The sequence below is a fragment of the Sturnira hondurensis genome, unplaced genomic scaffold, assembly GCF_014824575.4.
Source record: "Sturnira hondurensis isolate 20B ecotype Veracruz unplaced genomic scaffold, ASM1482457v3 Scaffold0008196, whole genome shotgun sequence".
NCBI classification, from domain to species: domain Eukaryota; kingdom Metazoa; phylum Chordata; class Mammalia; order Chiroptera; family Phyllostomidae; genus Sturnira; species Sturnira hondurensis.
In genome coordinates, this window is record NW_028080827.1 from 141,994 (window position 1) to 167,894 (window position 25,901).

The 25,901-nt window shown below is 38.5% G+C and overlaps 1 protein-coding gene across 3 annotated transcripts in view; it reads right to left on the bottom strand.

The window, feature by feature from the left end:
• Positions 1 to 24,193, bottom strand: part of TP53BP1 (tumor protein p53 binding protein 1) — an 88,619-nt gene extending 64,426 nt beyond the window's left edge. Inside the window, exons 1-11 of one of the 3 annotated variants that reach the window (XM_037054455.1) lie at positions 24,046 to 24,193; positions 23,278 to 23,462; positions 22,980 to 23,070; positions 22,653 to 22,737; positions 18,451 to 18,581; positions 17,725 to 17,883; positions 17,288 to 17,423; positions 15,761 to 15,927; positions 11,703 to 11,829; positions 10,856 to 10,950; positions 7,357 to 7,565 (exon numbers count right to left, since the gene is read on the bottom strand). In XM_037054455.1, coding sequence (XP_036910350.1) covers positions 7,357 to 7,565; positions 10,856 to 10,950; positions 11,703 to 11,829; positions 15,761 to 15,927; positions 17,288 to 17,423; positions 17,725 to 17,883; positions 18,451 to 18,581; positions 22,653 to 22,737; positions 22,980 to 23,070; positions 23,278 to 23,462; positions 24,046 to 24,052 — 1,392 coding nt within the window. In that variant the 5' untranslated portion in view covers positions 24,053 to 24,193. The remainder of the gene's footprint in view (positions 1 to 7,356; positions 7,566 to 10,855; positions 10,951 to 11,702; positions 11,830 to 15,760; positions 15,928 to 17,287; positions 17,424 to 17,724; positions 17,884 to 18,450; positions 18,582 to 22,652; positions 22,738 to 22,979; positions 23,071 to 23,277; positions 23,463 to 24,045) is intronic. The other 2 variants (XM_037054454.1, XM_037054453.1) reach the window with 2 other exon arrangements.
• Between the last annotated feature and the right edge of the window lie 1,708 nt (positions 24,194 to 25,901).

Consider the following 25,901-nt stretch of genomic DNA (forward strand, 5'->3'; position numbering starts at 1 on the left):
CATTCAAAGAGTTAACACCTAACATTTTCAAACTACTCCAAAAAATTGAAGAGGAGGGAAAGCTCCCAAGCTTATTTTATGAGGCAAGCATTACTTTGATTCCAAGAGCAGGCAAAGACATTACAAATATATATATATACATTTTATATATGTTTTCCTGGGCAAGAAAAACAAAGAAAAAATAAAATGGGACTACATCAAGTTAAAAAGTTTTTGCACAGTAAAGGAATCTGTCAACAAAACAAAAAGACAACCTACTAAGTAGGAGAATTGCCAATGATATATCTGATAATGAATTAATATCCAAAATACATAAGAAACTCATAGAACTTAACATCAAAAGACAAAAAACAGTCCTGGCTGGTGTGGCTCAGTGGACTGAGTGCTGGCCTGTGAACCAATGGGTTGCAGTTTCGATTTCCAGTCAGGGCACATGTCTGGGTTACAGGCCAGGTCCCCAGTAGGGGGTGCGTGAGAGGCAAACACACATTGATGTTTCTCTCCCTCTCTTTCTCCTTCCCTTCCCCTCTGTCTAAAAATTAATAAAATCTTTAAAAATAAATACAATCTTAAAAAAAGACAATCTGATTAAAAAGTAGGCAATCTGATTAAAAAGTGGGCAGAGAACCCGAATATACATTTCTCCAAAGAAGACATACAAATGATCTCACACCTGTCAGAATGGCCATCATCAAGAAACCAACAAACAAGTGTACAAGTATTGGTGAGGATATGGAGAAAGGGGAACTCTCGTGTACCATTGGGATTATAAATTGGTGCCATTACTATGGAAAACAGTACTGAGATTGCTCAAAAAATTTTTCTGGAAGATCTTATTTATTCATTTTTAGAGAGAGGAGAAGGGAGGAAGAAAGCCAGGGAGAGAAACATCAACTGGTTCCTTGTCGTAAGTGCCCCTACAGGGACCAAACTCACAAGTCAGACAAGTGCCCTGACTAGGGATCAAACTGGCAACATTCCTCTTTGCAGAATGATGCCCAACCAACTGAGCCACACTTGTCAGAACAGCCTCAAAACTTTTTTTTAAAAGCCCTGGCCAGAGTAGCCCAGTTGGTTAGAGCATCATCCCCACATGCCACGTTTGTGGGTTTGACTCCTGGTCAGGGCACATACAAGAATGAACCAATGAATGTATAAATAAGTGGAACAACAAATCAATCTCTCTCTCTCTCTCTAAAATCAATCAATAATTTTTTTTCATTTTTTAAAAAAGGAATGATGACCATACACCACAGCAATTTCACTTCTGGATATTTATCCAATGAAATCCAAAACCAATTCAAAAATATATATGCACCCCTATGTTCACTTAAGCATTATTTACAATAGCCAAGATAAGAAAGCAACCAGGGTCCATCAACAGACAGATGGATAAAGATGTGGTATCTATATATATTGGACTATTACTCGGCCATAAAAAATGAAATTTTTCCACTTTTGACAATATGGATAATCCTAGAGCGTATTATACTAAGTAAAATATGTCAGAAAGACAAAGACTATATGATTTCACTTATATGTGGAATCCAAAGAACAAAATAAACACACAAGACAGTAAACTCATAGATATAGAGAACAAATTGATGGTCGCCAGATGGGAGGGGACATGGGAGGATGAGTCAAAGGTAAAGAGATCAAGAAGTACAAATTGGCAGTTATGAAAATAGTCATGGGTCCTGGCTGGTGTGGCTCAATGGACTGAGTGCCAGCCTGCAAATCAAAGTGTTACCGGTTCAATTCCTAGTCAGGGCACATGCCTGGGCTGCAGGTCAGGTCCCCAGCAGGGGGCACACAAGAGGCAACCAGACAAAGATTTTCTCTGTTTCTCTGCCTTCCCTTCCACCTCCCTTCCCCACTCTCTAAAAATAAATAAAATCTTTAAAAATAAAATAAAAATAGTCATGGGAATGAGAAGTATAGCTACAGGGAATATAGTCAATAATACTGTAATAACTATTTCAGATGGGTATTGGACTTACTGGGGTGATTACTTCAGAAGTTATATAACTATCTAGTCATTACGCTGTATACCTGAAATTAATGTAATATTATAATGTCAACTGTACTTGAAAGTAAAAGTTTTAATGTAAATTAAAATGAACATACATACTAGGAAAGATTATCTGTATCCCAATTTTCTCTTGATTAGTAATTATCTCATTATAAATACTTAGATCTGCCCTAGTTAGTGTGGCTCAGTAGGTTGGGCATCATCTCACAAATCAAAAGATCTCTCATTTGATTCCCAGTCAGGGCATGTGCCTGGGTTGCAGGCCAGGTTCCCAGCTGGGGACCTAACAAGAGGCAACTGATTATATTTCTCCTGCACATCAATGTTTCTCTCCCTCTCTTTCTCCCTCCCATACCCTCTTGCTGAAAATAAACAAAATCTTTCAAAAATAAATAAATACATAAATATTTAGATCTCATAACATCAAAGTTATATAAATTTGGATTCCAATAATCAAAGTAGAGGAGAAATAACAGATATGCAAAGGTTATTAAGAATAACATATAAAGCCCTGGCTGGTGTGGCTCAGTGGACTGAGTGCCAGACTGCAAAGCAAGAGATCGCTGGTTCAATTCCCAGTCAGGGCACATGACTGGGTTGCGGGCCAGGTCCCTCCCTCTCTTTCTCCCTCTCCCTCTCCAAAAATGAATAAATAAAATCTTTTAAAAAATAACATGTAAGGAGTTTGAGACATAATGAAAAAAAGTATGGAACTTAAATGATGGAGTTAATTCACACATTTATTTAAACTCTTTTCCAAATCTCCACTAAGTAATTATAAAGGAGTGTTTTTAGAACATGAATTTTCAAGAAAAAGAAAACAGAAGAAAAAACAACTGCAACAAAATTTTGGAAGAGGATTCATCTATTTAGCAGACTAGTGAAAGCTGAATTCCTAGGCCCGCAGTAAAAAAGTCAAGAAGTAACCCAAATCACACCACAGAACCACCATGCTCAATAAAGATTCAGGACTTGGCAGCAGCGCCAGGTAACTCTGGAAGTGGTGGTAAAGGTAAAGCTAAAAACAAGAGGACTGGTTGGAAGTTCATTTAAGAAGTAGTTCAACTCCCCGATCCTTTCTCAGACCCACCTCCACTCTAGGGAGAGTAAAATAAAGCACCCCTGAACTGGAGGAAAAGAGGCACAGTTATCAGAAAGTACCACACTGAAAACAGTGAGTCTAAATGAAAATTTACATATTAAATGGGAACTGTACCTGCCTCTCAACACCCCAGTCCTCTTCCGTCAACAGACTTCTAAAACAATGACAGTCAACAGACAGGAGATTAAACATTTTTCTTGGGGACCTGACCAAACTGAGACAAATTAAGATACTGACACTAGGAGACCCCCCAAATGGCCCGGCAGATCACACTGCAGTGAATCCCAGAAACAACAAGTACCAAGTACCAGGTCAGAATTTCTAATCAATATTCTGGTATTTCATTCTTAAGCAGACGATCAAGGATTAGCAGATACCTGAAGAAAGCCTCTAAAGTGGAAATCAAATATCAAAACTAACTCAAATCTATTTGAAGAAATAGTAACTATTCCAGGGAAGAGAAAAAACAATTTTTTCAAAAAAGCTACTTATGACTATCTTAGAAATGAATGAGTATACCCATAAAATGGACAAAATGCTATTTTAAAGAGAGAGAGAGAGAGAGAGAGAGAGAGAGAGAGAGGAAATTCAGAGAAAAAGTTTTTAAATTAAAAACCTAAGATAAAAAGTAGTAACTAAGAGAAAGGTTAGGAGATTGCTGAACCCAGCAATCACACTTCCAGGTCTATATAAGAAACATAAAAACGTATGTCTACACAAAAACTACACAAATGTGCATAGCAGAATTATTCACAATAGCCAAAAAGGGGAAACATCCCAAATGTCCATCAACTGTTAAATGGATGAATAAGATGTGGTATATACATACAGTGTAGTAATCCAGAATAAAAAAGGAATTGAGTTTTAATACATACCACAACATGAATGAACCATGAAAAAATTATCCTAAATGAAAAATTCTAATGACAGAAGACTTTGTATTGTATAAGTTCACTTATATGAAATGTCCAGAACAGATCTATAGACACAAAGTAGATTAGCAGTTGATTAGGGGTGGGAGAAACAAGAGTGACTGCTAACGGGTATGGGGTCTCTTGTGGGTAGAAAGGGGAGGGAAGACTAAAAATGAATAACTGCACAACTTTGTGAATATACTAAAAGCCAGTGGATGTACATTTTAAAGGGGTGAAAAATGTAATATGTGAATTATATCTTAATAAAGTTGCTTAAAAATAAAACGGTAGTTGAGGAAATCACCCAGAAAGTTGAACAACAAAAAAAAAGAGATAAAAAGTTAAGAGACAAAATAAGGAGAAGAACTTAATGAATTAAATGTTTGTCCCTGACTCCCTGAATTAAAGGACTTGAGTTCCTACACTGACAGGGCTTACCATTTCCCCAATACAATGAATGAAAATAGTTCTATGCCAGGAGTCTGGAAATTTCAGAACACTATGGACAAAGAGATAATCCTACTATATTCCAGTAAGGAAAAAAGATCTCATACATTACATTAAAGATAAGAATTGGACTAAGCTGCTCACTTCTCAACAGCAACACCAGAAATTTGAAAATAGTGGAGTAATGCTTTCAAAAAGTTTAAATGAAAATTATCTCCAACCAACAATTCTAATACTTCTAAAAACCATGAATAACGCATGACAGTAGAGAGCATGCTACTAAAGAATGTCCTCCATCTAAATGAAGGAAAAGCCATGCAAGAAGACATACATCCCAAGAGGTATCCAATATGAAGACAGGTAAGGACAACAGTGGAGGGGAGGTGACAGTTATGCACCAGTCACAGAAGGCAATAATACAGATCAGAAATCAGAAGGCTCCAAAAGAGATTTCCTGAAAACGACAAAGTCTGAGGCCCTGAACAGCCTGAAAGGAGATTTTGACAATTAACAGAAAGCCTAGAGTTAATTTAGTGAGAAGTAGATAGATAGAAGTCTAAATAAATAAAAAAAGATAATCGTCAATTCCAGAGAAAACAAGAAATTATGCAAACATGGAAAAATAATCACAATATTCCACAGGCTCTGCTGTGAATAGTTGATAATAATAATGTTAATAATGATTTAAACAAAATTATAACATTATACTGAAGACAAGGAGAAACAGTTTTTAAAAATTCTAAATGTATGGAAATATAATCATCAAATATAGAATTACATAGGTAAATAATAAGAAAAAGCCTAAACAATTGAAAGTGGTTGTCTCTAAGTAGGGTGGGAAGACTGTTTAAACTATCTGACTCCTTTTTGGCTTTTTTACAAATGCTTACTGTAAAATCAAACCCTGAACATTAAAACTATGCTATAAGGTACTCTTCAGAGATTTTTTTAAAGGAATAGAGGAATCTTAAAGAAATCTGACTAGAGTCATCTTAGGTTCTGAGGACCTCTGAGCATGTTTAGCATCACTCATTTGTCTCAAATTTTCATTGCTGGTTTTATATCTGCCTCTGAAGGTCTTTGGTAAATGTTGAAGATGGGGCAATTTCTTCAACAGTGTCTTCTTCTTCTAAAAAGTCAGTTTTCCCTTTGTGGCCAGGAATCACTTCCTCAGGTAGTGATACCGCAGCTAAGGCCTTCATTCCCTTAAAAGCTTTGTTTGGTTACTGATAAATATCTGGTAACTGGTCTCTGATGTCAGCTACCTTTTCTGAAAAACTCTCAGTGCTATGCATCACTGCCTATAGCTCATCCGTAATTCCTAATGATTCTTTCAAGTGATATATATTCATGTACAACAGTAACAGAAAAACAAGAGCTAAAGAAAACGGTAGTTGATGGTTGACCATTCCCTTTATCATTAGGTAACCTTAGCTCTACCCTTTCACTGCCAGCAATGACTAACCCTTTTGGAGTGTTTTCCACGTGCAAAACACTATCCTGGATACCTTATGCATTAAAATATATTAAGTCATTTAACCTGCACAAGTACCCTGTTAGGTAATATCAATATCCCCATTTGATTTGATAAGGAAAATGAAGCTCAGTTTCAATGGGTCACAAAGATAGTAACAGCAGAGCCAGGAGTTAAGTCCAGCAAGTTCTGACTCTAGAGTCCTGTTCTTAACCACTCTACCAAATCACTTCTAATGACTTTCAGAAAACAGAATATTCAGCAAAACGAACATTTTAAAACTCTACACAGCAATTCAATTTCTTCCTACTGTCTCTTCCTCACTAAATTTATGGTAAATCACTATTCATTTTTAAAAATAAACTTTCATAACAACACCTATAAACTGAAAGGCATGAAAATTCTCCTAATAACACTAAAATAATTCCCCCACTTAAGATCTTACAAGAACAGGCATTTAGACAGAATATATAATATAGTCACTTAGATTTAAAGACCTTCAATTCACCATAAATAAAACTTAAATTTCACTTTTTAAATATTTAAATTTAAAATTATACAAATGACTGGTGTGGCTCAGTGGGTTGAGTGTCATCCTGAGAACTGAAAGGGTGCCAGAGTGATTCCTGATCACAGCACATGTCTAGGTGGTGAGCCAAGTCTCTGACTGGGGGGAGTGTGCGAGAGGCAACCAATCAATGATTTTCTTGCAAACAGATGTTTCTCTCCCTCTCTTTCTCCCTCCTTTCTCCTCTCTCTAAAAATAAATGAAATCCTTTTGAAAATAGGTAAATAAAAATTAAATTACACAAATGAGACTTCAGTTTTTCCCTTGCTTTTACAAGAAAACTAACTTCTTCTTTGAAATCTAAAAACCATCCTGATAACCTCAGCACAGGAACAATTAAACTGTGATACATCCACTCAAAGAAATATTAGGCAAGTTTTAGAAGGATAATATGAAAATGATGTAACACTTAAAAATCAATATGACACAATGTTAACTAGAAATAATGAAAGTTATATGTTCATTACAGACAGCTTCATTTTTATAAAATGTAGGCATGTAGAAAGATAAAAATGACAAGTAGTTGTATTAAGGTATAAAAATGATTAGTGCCCCTTTTAATTTTGCAGTAACATTTCCAAAAATTTTAAAGACATAGTATGTGATTTAAACATTAAAAAGAACACCAAGCTGTCCGGTGACTCTGGAAATGTTCTAAGACTAGATTGTGATGACAGTTACACAACTCTGTAAATTTACTAAAACATCACTAAACTATACATTTAAAATAGGTGAGTTTTATGGTTTATAAATTATACCTCAATAAGGTTACTCTTTTAAAAATGTTAGGAGAAAAAAATATCTTTCTACAACACTCACATGAGAAAACTCCGGCTGGGATGGGACAGGAAGTGACCCAGGAGTGAAGACTGGCGTGCTCTGGGACACTGGTGTCGAGGCTTGTGGTGATATCACGGGCTCAGGGGGCACAGGGAAGTTTTCCGTCTCCAGTGATTCATCACTTCTGAGTTTCTTCTGAAGAGACCCTCTTCTTCCTTCAGATAACACTGACATGTCCATTGGCTCATCTGGTTTAAAGTAGTAAAAACAAATTTAGAAATAAGCACTCATCAACACTACTCATGTTCCAACACCAGTAATAAAAGTTACATTACAGAAATTTCCATCCCTAAAAGACATTGACCTAATTTTCAGAAAAGTTGACAGATTAATCGACTAGGCCCTACAAATCTAGTAATACTTACTTTCTTCCACAGACTCCCAAAATAGTCAGTTACAGATTAAAATGGAGTTCATCTGGGGATAACCACCCATCCACAAGAAATGTTAACACTTAGCTCCTCTGAGACTCTTTCCTGATTATGATTCGGTTTTTCACATTCTGCATAGGAAAACCCAAATTAATGGCACCTAATGTAACCATCATATATTCTGCCACAGACCAGTGGCACCACTCTACATAAGTATATACACATTTATGAAATCATTATATTTGCACAAACAATGGCTAGGTGCAGAAAGATGGGTGCCAGGACAAAAAAACAGAAGAAAAAAAATCTAACAATACCAATCAGCATTGATTTACCACAACACTAAGTACAAGACACTAATCTTGAGACATTGCTTAGGAGGGAAACATGCACAAAACCCTGTTTTCCACAGTATATTACCCACCTAAAGGCCATAAGCATCTTCCTCAGAGCCAGCCTGGCTAACTAGGTGTTTGATTCATCAACCCTTTCCCCCTTGTCTTACAACTTGACCCCAAACAGGCTTCCTCTAGACCAGTGATTTTCAACAGGTATGCCACAAGAATTTTTCAAATATGCAATATCTGACTATTTAGTCAGGGGCACTGACCTCTTTTCCCTTAGGTTGTCAAATAAAAAAATGACAACAGCCAACACAATGAAAGCTGTCCGGTGTGAACACCCTGACTTGAACTATAAAAAAATAGGTCATATAATAGAGTTGCATTTTATTGGTCATGCTGCATAATAAGGTTGTACCTTATTAGTTAATTCATGGAAACAGAAATCCTTATACACAAGTGGAGGCACCTGTTATTTTAGAAAGTCACTTTGGAGTGAAAAGGGTAGGTAATTCCACCAGAATTATAGCTATTTTTGGTCAGATCAGCAAAAAAAAATATTTGGGGGTGTGTCACAAAATTTTACTAATTAGTTATGTGTCCCACGAGATGAAAAAGGCTGAAAATCGCTGCTCAAGACCACTCTCACAAACCACCTCTGCCCTGATCTTTCTTACCACGACAAAGCATTTATGAAGGGCTTATTGTTCTAAGCACTACAAATGAAAAGGCTTCAGGTTAATAATCTCAGCAAAAAACAAAAATACAAAAAGTGTACATAGTCCTACAAATAGTTATACACAAATATTTAGAAAATACTGTGTGTAATAAGCAAATACATTCCATCTAAAATACAACTGACAAGGGAAAATTTAATAGGTTATTTGAAAACCAAAGTACTCTGAATCATATACATAAAATGATCCCAAGTATGTAAAAATACCTCTTTATATTTATGCATAGGAAATACTCTGAAAGGGGCCCTGGCTGGTGTAGCTCCATGGATTGAGCTCTGGCCTGTGAACCAAAGGGTCCCCAGTTCAATTCCCAGCCAGGGCACATGCCTGGGTTGCAGACCCAGTTGTCAGTAGAGGGGTGAGCAAGAGACAACCACATTGATGTTAGAGCAAAATGTTCCAACACTTCGCGAGATGCTCCTCTCCTTCTCTTTCTCCCTCCCTTCTCCTCTGTCTAAAAATAAATAACATCTTTTTAAAAAAAGAAAATACTAATTATAGTTATATCTGGATTGTGGTATCACAAGTGATTTTTATTTTCTTCTCCTTACTTTCCTATATGCTTTCCAAACTTTCTGCAATGAATATAGGCATACTTTCTTTTATTGCACTTGGCTTCACTGTGCTTCACAGAGGTTTCAATTTTACAAAATGAAGGCACACCCTCAACCAACATAAAGACTACAACTCACTTTATTATGGTATTTTACTGCAATATTCACTTTACTACAATGGGCTGAAAGTGAACCTATAGTATCTCTGAGGTATGCCTGTATTAATTACATTTACTATCAGGGAGAAAGCATTTTTAATATAGTTATTTTTATATGTTCACACTACAGATAGAAGAAATGGTTCTAAACATAAATCAAATGTAACTTATATTAACAGGAGTTTTTGTAGAAGAGATGCACTTTTATTATTTTAGTGAAGATATCACTAATCACATTATGCTTAGAATACTGTATTGGTCCATTTGGTAACCTACAACCAATTTCAAGAGAAAACAACTAGATGCAAAGTTTGTGGCAGAAGAAATTCTAAGATTAAATTCTGCCATGGGTAAATTACACCTGAAAAACAGTTCAATATATTTCTATATTTGTATCACTTAAGAGCAGAGACCGTAGAATATCAGAGGAGGCATACACCTGACAGCTGTGAAGGCAGCTGCCTGAGTTCAAACCCTGACTCTATTACTTATTAGTTGTGAGATCTCTCTGTGCCACCATTTCCTCACCTATAAAATGGGAATGAAAATAACACCTACTTCTTAAAATTGTTGTAAAGATTTCATGATAAAAGCCAAAAAGAAGCACTTAGAACCAAAAAAGAACAGTGCCTGGCATACACTAAGTATTCAATAAATATTAGCTCTTGTATCACTATTAGTGTGAAAGGGAGAAAATCATGGAATTTTTTGGAAAGACTGCAGGAATTTAGAAATATCTTGAATGACTGGATAGGAAACTAGGACTAAGCAAAAGAGGTTGAGATAATGAGATAACTTAAATAAAAAGAAAAACTTTCTTGTGAATAAACTAGGTCCTCAAAAAAGGAAGTGAATGAAGTCAAAGTTTCTACCACCTGCTCCTAGATACTCTTTGACAAATTCCTTTGATAACAGCAAAAATAACCTATAAAAAACAGAAGAATCAATTTTTGGTTCCCTCTCACCAATAACATGTGAACGTGTTGCTAAAAACAACTGGCCATTAGTAATAAACCCAGTTCTTCATTATACTAAGTCATTTGAGTTTAACTTTAAAAACCTAAAAATTTTCCCTTAAAGATCTTTTTACAAAGTCAACAATACAGAAATCTCAAAAGAATCAGTGCAAGAAAAGCTAAGAATGAGGAGAGCACTTTACACTAGGCCACATCCCTAAAGGTAGGTAAGACAGACATGAGTTTATGGAACAGTTGAGGTCACAGTGTAATAACATATAAGGGAAACAGTAAATTATGCAAGGCAGAAGCGCTGCTCTTCTTCTAATCGAAGATCAACAGACAGATCAAGAGAACTCACCTTTTGTTCCTTCTTGCTCTGTGGGACTGCTCGGAACAATAAATGGGGTCGATCGGAAAGCATCAGGGGAAGGAGCAACAAGATCTGAGGAATTCCTTTATATAAAGAGAAAAATCACAGGTTATTTGACCACAGCTACAGTTTTGCATTTGTTATTTACATTTTAATGACAAAAATATATAAGCCATCCAGACAAATATTTACTAGCATTTCTCTCAAAAAACTACCTGAGGCAGGTGGAAGAGCCATGAATAATACGGTAATAAACTACTTCTCACAGCAGACATACCCAAAATTAGGCCATATGATTATAAGAGAAAGTAAATGATCAGACACAAGGACATGACTGAAAAGCAGATGAGAAAGTAGTAAAAAAATAACTCATCTGCAGATTTGAGACAAAAAAATATTTACTCCATTTTTACCTATTACAAAGATCATGCATATTTTATTTAAAAAACCAAATCTCTTTGCGCTAACACAAAGATAAAGAAATCCAACTACTGTCAACTCTAGTATAACCCATCCTCCACCCCTGCTAAATGGGAAGAACTGCTAGTCAAACAAGAACAGGATGCTTGTTCTGGATACCTAACAATCTCTAAGTACCGGGTAGCTTCTTCCCTAGTGAAACCTTTGGGCTACTATTATAAAATCTCAGAATGGGAAAGCAGAGCTACCTACCTTCAATAGCTCTGCTAAGTTCTTACCCCAAAATTCTAAAGCCCAGAGTTTACCTTTTGGTTTCAAGAAGAATGCTGGACTAGTGGACAATTTTAGCTCTTTCCAACCTAGCCTAGGACCCTCGGGCACATTTCCCTGGCAGAGCTAATTCAGGCTTACTTACGAGGAAAGGCTCTCCTGAACCAGGGACCTCTGACCAGAGAGGTGCAGGAGATGCAGAGTGGTGGCAGGTGTGGAAGCCAGAGAACAGTCACCTTCTTCCTTCGAAGGAGTAGAGCAACCATCAGAAGCTGTTGGAAAAAAAATCTAGTTGCATTTACTTCTCAGATTGACATTACTGAGGTGTCAAAAAAAACCCCCAAGAAAACAAAAAACACTCCGTACTGCAAAACAAGTAATAGGCATGTTTCCAACAATGTTCCAAGAGGGCAAAAACTGTTTTCCAACTGTAACACAATTAATGGAATGCCACGCTGACACAAATCATGGGGGGGGTCATTAACTCTCCCCCTGCCTACTAAATTATGGGTTTCTATAATAACAAACTGACAGAAAGAATTCTTTGGTCCTTTCTGTCATGATTGAAGCTTGAAAAGGCTAGAATCCTGATACCTCTGCTTGGCCACTCTTCTTTCTGGTGAAGCTTCTATTACAAAACAGCAAGCAAGACTTTTATTTCAAGGTCTGCCTAAGGTGAAGTAAGCTCATGGCATAATATAGAAATGGGGAAGTCAAATCAATGCTATGACACCTGATCACATGAATGCAGCATTTTTCATTATTAGAACCTGAGTCTATTAAAAAGGAAACAAAAAATACTAACATATTAGTAAAAAGATATATGAACAGCCAATACTGATTTATATTATGAAGAGTCTTCTGTTGGTCCCTTCTTAGCAATAGTTGGAAGATCAGCTACATTAATACCAAGTATGAAGGAATTTCTTAAATACCTTACAGTTTTAGTGAGGACCAAAAAAGATTTCTCAGTGACCCTACGAATGTCCTACACACATTCACAGTTTAGTAAAGGAATAGAACCCTCTCTTCCTCTCTCCTTACAACCAACACATTACAGCAGGTCTTCCAATAATGTCATTTCATTCAACATTATTTCATTATTATATTGGTGGGATGTCCTATGAACTTAACTCTTGCTTTATATCAATTAGCCTATGCTAAAACTGGTTTTGTTACACGCTATTTCACTTAAAAATCACAGAACCTATCAACATTGAAGACATAATGTATATTTTCACTAGTTATTACTGAAGCTTTCTAACTCTGTAAGGTGACAGAATAGGGGACTGTGAGGGTTAACAATATGTGAAAAAAATACCACTCTAGTCTTTGAAGCTTTATGTTCTTTCTGCTAAACCAAAACTTCCTATTTATGGTAGATGAACTAACAAACAGATGAGATACATTCACTGTAAGCCAGGCGAATATGAAAAATTTGTACTTAGTTATATTAAATATTTGGAGACCTATGATGGCAGAAATAGCTAGTCTATCCATAATTATTCAATTTACTATATTAGCTATTATTCCTCAATATCTACATTCCCAAAAGAGAGAAAAGTATGTTAAAATATTAAATAGCAACCATTCCCAAAAAGCCCTTCTCATTAATCAGCTAGAAAGATACTTTCCTTCCATATCCCAAACAAGACTGCATACCAGCCCAGTCGAGATGGCTCAGCTGATTGGAGCATCATCCCATACACCAAAAGGTTGCAGGTTCAATGCCCAGTTAAGACACATTACCTAGGACTTCCAGCCAAGATGGAGGCATAGGTGGAAACACTGTACCTTCTCGCATAACTAAGTTTATGAACAGACTTAAAAGATTTAAAACCAGAACGCAACCATAGCAGAGAGAAAACTGAACTGTACCGAAGTCTGACAACAACGAGCCATTCATACAAACCAGTAAAAGGGGCAGAGTCGGTGGCTGGTGGAGCAGGGTCTTGGCAGGAAAAAGCAGCCAGACTGATCCGGGCACGCAGGCAGCGGTTGGTAGACCCCAGGTGTGGAGTGGCAAGAGGCAGACCCAGTGAGGGCACAAGGAGGCTGGCTAACCGTGGTCACACATTCGCACACAGATAAACCAGGCAAAGGAGCGGGCAGTGAGACAAACCGCGCAATCCCAGGCCCCAGTGCCGGGAAATAAAGCCTAAAAGCACCAATTGGGAAAACTTTTGGGGGTCGAGGTGCTGGGAGAAGCTCCCAGGCTCACAGACAGTTCGTTGGAGAGGCCCACAGGGTTCTGGAGGGTGCAGAAGCCAACCCACCTGGGAACCAGGACCAGAAGGGCCCAACTTGCTTGCGGGAAGCATCAGAGGGGACAGAAATCCGAGAGCGAGCAGAAAAAACACCATTGCCCCTCTCTAACCTCACCCCCCATACAGCATCAAAACCCAGCAACTGGGCTGCCCCCCCCCTCCCCGCCCCGGAACACCTAATGCTCCACACCTCATACTAAAAGGCACAAACAGACCAAAACATTATGGCTCAAGAAGAACAGCTCAAAGCCCCAGAGCCAATACTTCTAAGTGACCAAGAGATAGCCAACCTATCAGATGCACAGTTCAAAACACTGGTGATCAGGACACTCACAGAACTGGTTGATTTTCATCACAAATTAGATGAAAAAATGAAGGCTTTACTAAGTGAAATGAAGCAAAATGCACAGGGAACCAATAGTGATGGGAAGGAAACTGGGACTCAAATCAAAGGAGTGGACCAGAAGGAAGAAAAAAATGACCAAACAGAAAAGAATGAAGAAAAAAAGAATTCAAAAACATGAGGAGAGGCTTAGGAACCTCCAGGACATCTTTAAACGTTCCAACATCCGAATTATAGGGGTGCAAGAAGGGGGAGAGGAAGAGCAACAAGTGGAAAACTTATTTGAACAAATAATAAAGGAGAACTTCCCCAGTCTGGCAAAGGCAATAGACTTCCAGGAAATCCAGGAAGCTCAGAGAGTCCCAAAGAAGTTGGACCCAAGGAGGAACACACCAAGGCACATCATAATTACATTAGCCAAGATTAAAATGAAGGAGAGAATTCTAGAAGCAGCAAGAGATAAGGGGACAGTCACCTACAAAGGAGTTCCCATCAAATTGTCAACTGATTTTTCCAAAGAGACCTTACAGGCAAGAAGGGACTGGAAAGAAGTACTCCAGGTCATGAAATCCAAAGACCTACATTCAAGACTGCTCTATCCAGCAAAGCTTTCATTTAGAATGGAAGGGCAGATAAAGTGCTTCTCAGACAAGGTCAAGTAAAGGAGTTCATCATCACCAAGCCCTTATTATATGAAATGTAAAGGGACTTATCTAAGAAAAAGAAGATAAAAATATGAACAGTGAAAGGACAGCAAACTCACAGTGATTAACAACCACACCTAAATCAAAAGCAAACTAAGCAGACAGCTAGATCAGGAGCAGAACCATAGAAATGAAGACCACATGGAGGGTTAGCAACAGGGGAGTGGGAGGAGGAGAAGGGGGGAGAAGTTACAGAGAATAAGTAGCATAGATGGTAGGTAGAAAATAGACAGGGGGAGGGCAAGAATAGTATGGGAAATATAGTATCTAAAGTACTTGTGACACATAGACATGAACTAAAGGGGGGAATGGGGGGGTGTGCAGGGGGAGGGGAATGAAGGGGGGAAATGGGACAACTAATGGCATAATCAATAAAACATATTTTAAAAAAGACACATTACCTAGGTTGCTGGTTCAATCCCCTGTTGTGGTGCACACAGGAAGCAACCAATTAATGTTTCTCTCTCACATCAATGTCTCTCTCTCACATCGATGTCTCTCTCTCTCTCTCTTCAGTAAATATATCCTCAGGTGAGAATTAAAAAAACAAAGTCTGTATACCATAAACTGCCTTCTAACTTAAACAGTATCCTCAAAACAGAAATAAAAAGTTTATAACTTTGGGGAAGAGGAGCTATATAGCAACTAGTTACTCTTTATTTTTTGTGTTTTTTATCTGAGAGAGAGAAGGGAGGGAGAGACAGAGAAAGAAGCCTCAATTTGTTGCATCACTTACTTGGATTAATACATAATCCACATAAATATATGTATTAATTGGTTGATTCTTGTATGTGCCTGACCAGGGATCTAAGCTGAAACCTTGGCATATCGGATGACACTCTACCCAAGTAAGTACCCGTCCAAGGTCATAACTAATTACTCTTTATACCTGTTTTATTGCTCTGGTCAAACAAGTCTTCCTGGGTTGACAAAGCCTCAGGCTCTGGTGGCTTCTGAATCTGCAGTCCATCTTTCAGAAGTTCTGGAGCAGCTGTTTGTTCTTTTGTTTCCATAGCAGTAACAGATACTTTGGGGCTAGGAGGCAAGTCCACTGACCTAGGAGAGTCGTGTCACCAGAAGAAAAAGTTGCTATGTTAAATATTTTCATCTTTGAGCTGAGAAACTTTTCATTTTAATAATTTCAAAAATTTCAGTAGCTCCAGCCTATGTAACTACTTACTGAACATGAAGTAAGATACTAGATAAAGATACAAAGCCTCTGTCCATTTCAAAACCTGTCTCAGTTTCTCACACAGCAATACCTCCTTTCTACCCTGCTCACTGCTGTGCTACACAAGATTACTGACGAGGGATTTAGGGATTTGTGTGACATATGCTATTATCTATTCATGCATGAAGGATTCTGATCCAGACCACAACAATGTCAGTTCTACCAATGACCTTCCAAGTAAAGGACCTGTGTGTGAATTAACCTCCATACTAGTGCCACACACATTATCTTAGGCTGGCCTTTTTCCATTTGATCTACTCATTCGAAGCCCAAACCAAGACTCCACACCTATAATATTCACACATGGAAGACACTCAATGCTGACCCGTTTTCCAGAGATTTATGAAGTTCACCTACCCTGCCACTCCTGGGAGCAAACAGGATAGCAAAACTAGCTAGTGTGCAACTTCCTAAAGAAAAGCCTAAAAAGCCAGCCCCAGTTAAGCTGAATGTTTTGCATTAGAAAGAGAACGTCTCTTGATATCCAACTTTATTCAGGACTCCAGGACCACATTCCCCACTGTTTCTATAGAAGGAAGTAACGAATAACACTGAATGCTTAGTCATCACACCCCGAATTGGAAGCATCTCACTTTTCCTCTGCCATATCCAAACTTAAGCTGTTGACCACAGGCAATGCTCTTTTGGAGACAACAATCACAACAGGCAGAACAGAGATATACTGCCCAATTCCTATCAAGCTAAGAGCCTAAAGGATATGAGAAAATAGTATCTCCCTACATTTATATCATAAACTACTAAACGCAGGATACCTGAAGACCCAAAGCAATTTGGGCACTCAACTACAGAAACAGTCAACTTTCAAATATAATACCCAGGTGACTTCTTACAATGCTAGAGAGGCTAGAATACCTCATATGGCAAGACAGTACCTCTGTGGACAAAGATCAGAGAGGAGGAGTAGCAATGAAAGATTAACGAGTCATGCTTATAGTTACAGCAGCAATGCAATGGCTTTGTAATGTGCCTAAACATGAACACAAAGAGAATTCATGAATAATCAATGTTTCTGCTGGACCAGAAATATGCTCAGAATGGCATGGGGGGGGTTGGAAATCAACAATTTCTGAAAATGTTTCCTCCTGGCCAAGTGAAATGAGTACAACCCTACAGCAGAAACCTAAAAATATGTTTCCTTTCTAGCAGGAACATGGGATGGGTTACCTTGTCACTGGTGGATTTCGCTCTTCCACCATATGTATGTCTTTACGGGGCTGTGCCACCATAGGGGATTCCTCGCTAGGTTGCTCTGCCATGGAGCCATCTTCATTGGATTGTTCTTCATGCTTAATTGCTTTAACTTTTAGAAGAAGACAGAAAGGAGATATTTAATTTTCTGAAGTAGTAGAAGCTTTTGTAAAGGTGAAGATTTTAATAAAAAGAAGTCCAATTTGAAAAAATACATATTTTCCAAAAAAGGAAAATAATAACCCACTTACGAAAAACCTTAATCTGCAAGCTATCCACTAACAAGTATTTGCCAGACAACTATGCAACCTTCCTATATTAACATAGATTATATTAACTACAAGATGTTATCAAGGAAAGAATAGCTCTAGCATGGAAGGAAAACTCCAAAAGCCAGAAAATATGTTTCATACCAATATTAGCACCCACACCAGACAGCCTAGGATAGCCGGGGTTGGTGGTTGCTGACTGCAGAGGCGCTCTGTCTACTTCATATGGCACAGTTTGTTCCTCAACATCCTGGCTCTGGGAGAGTTCCAGAACCCCAAAACCCATCTGTGATGAGGCAGGATCTAGGAACAAAACCCAAAGAAATTAAGTATCATCCTACAATACGATGCACTAGGCAAGGTACTGTCCCTTAGCAAAACAAGGTCAAGTTAAGTGCTTCAAATCAAAGCCCTGCCCCCAAAACTTTCAAAATAAGAATAAAGCACTAAAAGGGAAGGTAAAAATGTGTAATGAAGCAAAAATTGCCTATTATATAACCTCACAAGCACCAAATATGGTAGACTATGTCTACTTTCTGAGGATGTACATAAACCATACTTGTACACCCAACAACTCAACATACTTCCAACCCCACAAAGCATATATTCCAAAAATATTTTATTACAAAAGGAGGAAGAGATGATACACATATGTGCAAACACGTGATTAGGAGGAAGAGTCAATATGATCTACTAATTTCTGAACACCAAATTAGATGAGATATCTTAGACCACTAGCACATTTCTTAATGACTATGCTCAATTTAATGACAAATCTATAACCTGATAAAAAGAAAAAATGTACTCTCTGTATGCTCACATTAAAGGGACTTGGAACAATCTACTATTCTGAAAAAGGCATAGAGCTACCTTCAGCACCAAGGGAGTGTGTGGCATTATCTGGAGTATCTTCTTCCTTTTCTCCTTTCTCCTTCTCTTCTACCTCTTCTTCATTCTCTTCCCCCTCAGGAGGAGCAGGCACAAATGACAGTCCCAAAACGCTACATAGCAGAAAGACACAAGCATATGTTCCCAGATAGGTTGAGCCACTTTGTTCAAAACACTCTTTGAATTTTACTGTGACTCCCTACACACCAACCACCTCTTAAGCAAATTTGAAAAAGTAAAAAACCTCATCCCAATAGTGTTTCTTTTATAAGACAAGCACCAAAAAGGTTAACAACTCAAAAACAGTGTACAAAATTTAAGTAATACAATTATTAAACAGAGAAAAAGAACAAAACACTTGAATTTTATCTTTCTCCGAAAAGATATGAAAAGGGCTAAAAAATCTTGCACTAGAGAATTACTGACAAGTGACAAGAATGTGTGCATTAGATATGCAGGAAAGGGGTTAAAAAATACACATATTAAAGCAAACATAGTTCACAAAAATACTATAGCAAAAAATCTTAGAATACATACATAGAACCAGAGTATCTGAATAAAATACAGGTAAGAGGCCTATCTATTTTTTAAAAGATTACATCACAGGTCAAAAAACATAATAAACAAAAGTAAGGTCCTATACATAAGGGTAGCTCAGTTAGTTGGAGCCTCATCTATATACTCCAGTTGCAGGTTCAATCCTTGATCAGGGCACATACAAAGGTTAACCAATGAACACATAAATAAGCAGAACAACAAATTGATGTTCCTCTCTGTTTCTTCCTCTCTCTCTAAAATCAATAAATAGCTCTGACTGGTGTGGCTCAGAGGACTGGGTGTCATCCCACAAACCGAGAGGCCACCTGTTTGATTCCAGTCAGGACACATGTCAGGGTCACGGGCCAGGTCCCCAGTTGGGGGCAGGTGAGCACGACCAATCAATGTTTCTCTCCCTCTTCCTCCCTCCCTCCCCATCTCTCTAAAAAATAAATTAATTCTTAAAATAAAAAATAAAATGGTGTAGAGCAATGTACAGAGTTAGCCCTTTGCATCCATGGATCTCCACTCATGGATCAAAAGTACTGTTTTCTACCTGCAGTTGGTTGAATCCACAGGATAGGAAAAATTGACTATATTTACTAAAAAAAACCCTTTGCATATAAGTGGACACACGCACACATTTCAAACTCATGCTGTTCAAGAGCCAAGTATAGAACATTACCTATATAACTAGGAGGACCAGATGCATTCATGACCTTGGGAAATATAGGAAAAGAAACTACAAGAGCAAATATGAAAAAAAGTAGAACAATGAAAGCCAGCACAAACCACACATCTTGGATTTTCACCAGTCTCTTTTGGTGGTTTTTCTTCATGTCCCTGACCTCTAAATGCTAATAACACCCAGTGAGTCTTTGGACCTCTCTGCTCCACCTACACTCACCTCCTTAGTAATCCTATTCAGATTCATGGCTCTGGATATTATCCATATGCTTATGACTCTGCAATTTAAATCTCCAGGTTAAACCTTCCCCCTGAGCTCCAGACTTGTACATTGCCAACTGCCTCCAACTGGCAATTGAAAAGGCAACTTGCCCTGGCCAGTGTGGCCCAGTAAGTTGGAACGTAATCCTGTACACTGAAAAGGTGAAGGTTCAATTCCCAGTCAGGGCACACGCCTAGCTAGGTTACGGGTTTAATCACTGGTCAGGGAGCCTACAAGAGGCAACCGATGGATGTCTGTGTTACACTGATGTTTCTCTCCCCCGCTCTCTCTGAAAATAGATGAAAAAAAATGTGCTCAAGTGAGGAAGGGAGAAAGGGGAGGAGAGAGGGAGGGAGAGAGGGAGAGAGAAAGGGAGAGAGAAAGGGAGAGAGGGAGGGAGGGAGGGAGGGAGGGAAGGAGGGGCAGCTCAACTTTAATTTGTTTAAAACTGACCTCCTGCAGTCCATCTCAATTAACAACTCCATTCTCCTACTTCTAAAACCAAAAGCATAGGATCATTGTTACTCCTTTACTCTCATATTCAATGTCTTTGAATCTGTTTCCAAAAACCTAGAATCTCACTGCTCTTCCATCCATTTCTGTCTCACCACTATCATATTTTGACTAAATTATTTCAATAGTCTCCTAGTTGGTCTTCCTGCCTCTGCCTTTGCTCCCCCTTTAATCTGTTCTTTTTATTACTATTATTTTATTTAAAGTGCTTCTTTTATTTCATTTTCCCAGCTTTACTGAGGTATAATCAACAAATAAAATTTGTATACCCTTCAGACTATTCTTGATCCAACAGCCAGAGTGATCCTATTAAAATCCAAGTCAGATCATGTCAATCCTCTGCTAAAAATCCTTATATGCCTTCCTATTTCACTAAAAGTAACAGCCAAATTCCTCACAGTGCCCCTAAGACTTCATACATTCTAGTCCCCCCTTTATTTCAGACTCCTTTTCCCACTCCTCTTTGCCACTGCTCAAAAATGCCAAGCACACTCATGCCTGAGGGCCTTTCCACTTGCTGTTTTCTACGCATGAATTGCACTTATCCCAGATAACAACAGAGATCAGTTAGTCACTTAAGATTTTTAATCACATGTCACAACAGTGAAGCATTCCCTAAATCACTCTATCTAAACTTGCGACTCCAGTGACATTTCTTATCCTCGTTTTATTTTTCTCTTCAGCCCTATGAATGTCTAACATACTGTATCTTTTACTTATTTATCATGTGTTGCTATATCCCATAACAAGAATGTAAGCTACATTAAAGTCTAGGATTTTTATCTCTTGTGATCACTTTACATCCCCAAAATTCAATAGTGCTTGACATACACGAAATACTCAGTTACTATTTGTACAACGACTGGGTAAATCAAAAGAGGCTTTATCTTGGAAAAAATTTTAAACCTAAAATTATTCCATAATAAAATACTTTTTACAAATTTTAAAAGGATCCAAAGAGGTTTGACTATAGACAAAAAATAGTACTGATATTAAACTTTTCTCCACTGTCTAAAGCTGATGGAAGAAACAAAGGTTTAAATATATTATAAAAGTAGCTAATAAAAGAATTAAAATAATTATCACAAAAACTGGGAGAGTACTGTTGTGAGTAAATCCTCATCTTCGATTATGGAACTCAATTGTCTTAATCTGGTAAAATAAGAAATGACAGTATAATAGTATTACTCAATTTTATAATAGTATTAAGAGACAGAAAGATAACCTCCCAAAGAAGTAAAAACACAAACATTTAAATAGGGCTGCCTCTGTGAAAACTGACCAAGGATGGAAAAGTACTCTTTTGCTTTTCAGTATAGGCTCTTTTTAAAATAAATTATGTATTCATATTATTCTGTTAAAAATACTTAACAGATCACACCAAAATGAAAAACCTGTCTGTGAGCACTGGCCAGGTAGCTCAGTTGGTTAGAGCGTCATCCCAATATGCCAAGGCTACAGGTTCAATCTCTGGTCAGGGCACGTACAAGAAACCACCAATGAACACATGAATAAGTGGAACAGGAAATCATTGTCGATGTCTCTGTCTCTCTCGCCCTGTTTCTCTCTCCAATCAATAATTTTTTTAAAAAACCTGCTCTGTGGAAAACCCTCTGAAGATTATGAAAAGATAAGCTGCAAAAATGGAAGAAAAAATTTGCAAATTACATATCCTACAAAGGACTAGTATCTAGAATATATAAAGAATTCTCAAAACACACAAAAAAACATCCAATCTAACGCCTACATAGAAGAGAAACTCAATAAATAGACAAATGATAAGCCAAAGTAAAAACTGGGTACTGTTTAGAGTATGAAGTAAACATTATGGGACTAAAACTAGTGAAGTACTTTGGTTGATGGAAAGCATGGCTACCAGTTTTGACAATACACCTAATACTGTTTGATATTTTTTCCCACCAATAAGTCAATTTATGCTAAGAATGAGGAATGCTTATGTTGTTTCACATGCACAAAGATCACAGTTTGAATAATGTAAGTGTAAAAAATGTTACTACTGGCACAAAAGTTATTCCAGCTACCCATACTAACACAAACTTCAAATATCACTCCCTAATTCAAAAAAAATAAGATTAATCCCTTATTCTTGGGATAAGGCAAAGGTAGAGACAAAAGAACTGATCCATTTATAAATTTAAATAAAGTCCTTCAAACATTAGTTTACCTGCTTGTCCTGTTTGGCTGAGGTAACTGTTCAATGACCTGACTGATGGGACCACATGTGTCCAGGTGAGAAGAATCCATAGGGTCTGAAAAATACAAGTGGATGTTAGCACAAAAGGCATTTCACTAAACTTTAATACAAATTCTGGAATGCAGACCATGCAAACCTAATCAGATGCATTACAGAAAACCAACCTTTTCAGTGCCTACTATGTACCAGATACTATGCTAGACTTCCTTACACACATTCACAACCACATGTTTAAATTCACCTGGCTCTAACAAGTGCACACTTGAGGAAAAGGTTTGATAGGTTTAAACACCTCACCTGCAGCTTTGCTTTCTTTCAGATGTTCATTGAACCCACTATTACTGTCTCCTTGTTCTCCAGTTGGCTGTTCAGGATTGGACATAACATCCTAGAAAATACACATACATAATATCCCTACTATATATGAAATAATTCAGAAAGAGACATAGGTGTTTGTGAACACAGTTGATTTCAGTTTCCCAACTAAATGTATCCAAAAGACAGTGACCTCCTACGTACTTACATTGGCTGGTTGGTCTAGATTAGGAAAATAACAAAAAATTTGTCAAATATTTCCAAACAAGATATCACTCACCAATACAGGGTTCTCTTTGTGTGTCTGTAAATTAGGGAGGTGTCGAGATAGCATACTGAAGTGAGAACCAGAATCATCTTCTAGAACCTGGCTTTCAGGCTGAGAATCTTCAATTATCAGGCAAGGAGTGTCTTGCTGAGAGAAATCCGAATCCAACTGACTTCCAGTAGGGTCCATCTGCTCCCCTGGAATGGAGTAACAAAAGATCAGTTCTGTGTAACCTACTAGGCTTCTTCACACAGTTTGAGCTTAAATGATGGGGCGGGAAGTATAGGAACTAGGGAAAGGGGACCACTCTAGTGCTCTTTCCAGTTAGAATATTACTCTATTTATGATCTTGCAAACCACTTTCCTATCATACCTCCCAAGACCGGATCCCTCAATATTTACAATCAGCCTGCCTATCCTTCTCTCCCTCTCCTTTCCCACCACCTTCCCGTTGACACCCTTTCCCCTCCTTCCTAACCTCTTCTCTTCCCGCCCCTTTTCCATCACCCACAACTCTCCTCGTCCTTCTGGTGACTCTACCACCCCAAAAGGCTGCTTTGCAATCTCTGTTTGCCAAAACCTCCACAGTCCTTCACGCTTTCTCACGACCACTCAGCCTTCCTAGCTAAAGCTTCCCCACCCCCTCCTCAGGGCCCTCCAACCCTTTCCCAGTTACCGCCGCCATGCTTGCCACCCCGCCCCCTCCGGTCAGCCATTCCTTCAGATCCAAACCCCAAGCCTTCAAAGCTGACCGCGCCCCCATTTTTCTATAAACAGTACCTGGCATCCCGGCGGGAGGTTCCTCGCGCTCGAGTTAGAGATCTCCGCACGCTCCCCAGGTCCCTCCAGCTCTATCCCCAGACGGACACTGTCGCCACCGCCGCCACCGGCCTCGAACTCCTCCTGTTCCCGCGCGTCACGCAGTATTGGCTCGCCCATTCGCTGCTGCTGCCTGCTACTCAAAAAATCCTGCATCTGATTGGCAGCTAAGGCACAGTGCCCCGCCCCACGTAAGAAAAGGAATACGGCGGCGTGTTTCCATGACAGCATGGACGTTGCCGGCCCTCCCCCTTGAAGAGCCCTAGAATGACAGTATCCTTGAACCAAGGGACCTTGAGAGGGAGTGAAATATATTCCCTAGCCTCCAGGACAATTGCTTGTACCACTAGTCAGATAAGGAAAAAGGCCTGTTGTTTTTTTTAAATCGTGCATTCACTTAACGCCCTTTCTCTCACCCTCTTCAGTGGAAAAGAAGAAGGTTTCCCAGCTTTCTAATAAAAGGGCAAAGAAGAGGATCCGGGGAGGTGAGGACTTCAGAGCTGATGCAGCTGGAGAGAGAAGACTCTTTGGAGTTTACCTGTGTCACTGGGGATCACTTTTTTGGGCCTCTACCTGAATTCAAGAGCCTCACATTACATCTCTGCGAGTCCTCCCCGTCCCCCCCCCCCTTTACATTGTCTGAGGACCCCAGTAACCTTTTTTTTCCATTGCCCTTTTTTTGTCTGGAACTTAGTTTAAGCTTGACATTTGTTTATCGTTGCCCTATCTTTTATAGGATTGCATACTAAAGAGACTACAGCCCCAGATATATATATATTTTTTTGCACCTTCCGTTGAGAGAATTGAGCACAGTAACTCTCAGACACTGTGGTGAAGAGAACAGCTGCTGCCCCTTTAACTAGATGACCTCAAAGATCCCTCCAAGTCCTGAGAGTCTATTATCCTAATTATGGTGCCAGGGTCTTACACAGGTGTGGCAGCTGTGACTTGTATTAATGAACTAGGCCCCATGAGGAATATGGGGTTTTTTGTTTGTTTTGGGTTGTTTTTTTAAGTGGTTGGATCTGGTATGGATTTCTAGCCAGAGCAGTTGTCAATAAGAAAAGCATCTAGCACACTGCTAAGCATATACGTAGTAGGCATTCAATACTCGGTAGTTTCCTCTCTCTACCCCGGGCCCAGAATGAGTCAGAAACAGCCCATCTATGATTTTCCCATCCTATAAAATCCAATTCAGCATTCAAAATAAGTGAAAGTGGAACTTCCTACCAATCAATCTGGTCCCTGATGTTATAAACTACCGTTATCTTATTTGCCAAACCAAAAATCAAGGATGCCATCTGAATATGTTACTTATAGTTATTTATTTCAAAAGACAGACTCTTTGAAATGAAAAACCTAGAATACATTTGTGGAATAACTAGAGTATAATTAGGGTCCCCAGAATGTTTTATTAGTGGAGCAAAAATGGAATGGAACACACAGAGACTCATGTCACTTCCTCAACTTGAAGTTTATAATTTCTAATTGATACCTCTTCCTCCTCTCCTAACGCTACAGAAGATAGGTGACCAAATAAGTTTAATCCTAAAAGTAACAGGTCCAGTTACTATTAACTAACTTCTCTGGGCAAAGTGAATTCATCTGCTCAATTTGAGAGGGCACAAACAACTGGCTTCTGTTTGGGGGCAAATCTTGCCCTTGACTCCCATAAAAATCCCTCAAAAGTCAATGTATTTTTGCTCTCCTCTGTCCCACTATTGCATTTCCCCTCCCCAGGCAAGGCATAAATAAATAGGCCTTCCTGATTAATTGACAAAAAACTGTGTTTGTCAAAAGACAGAAACAATACACTA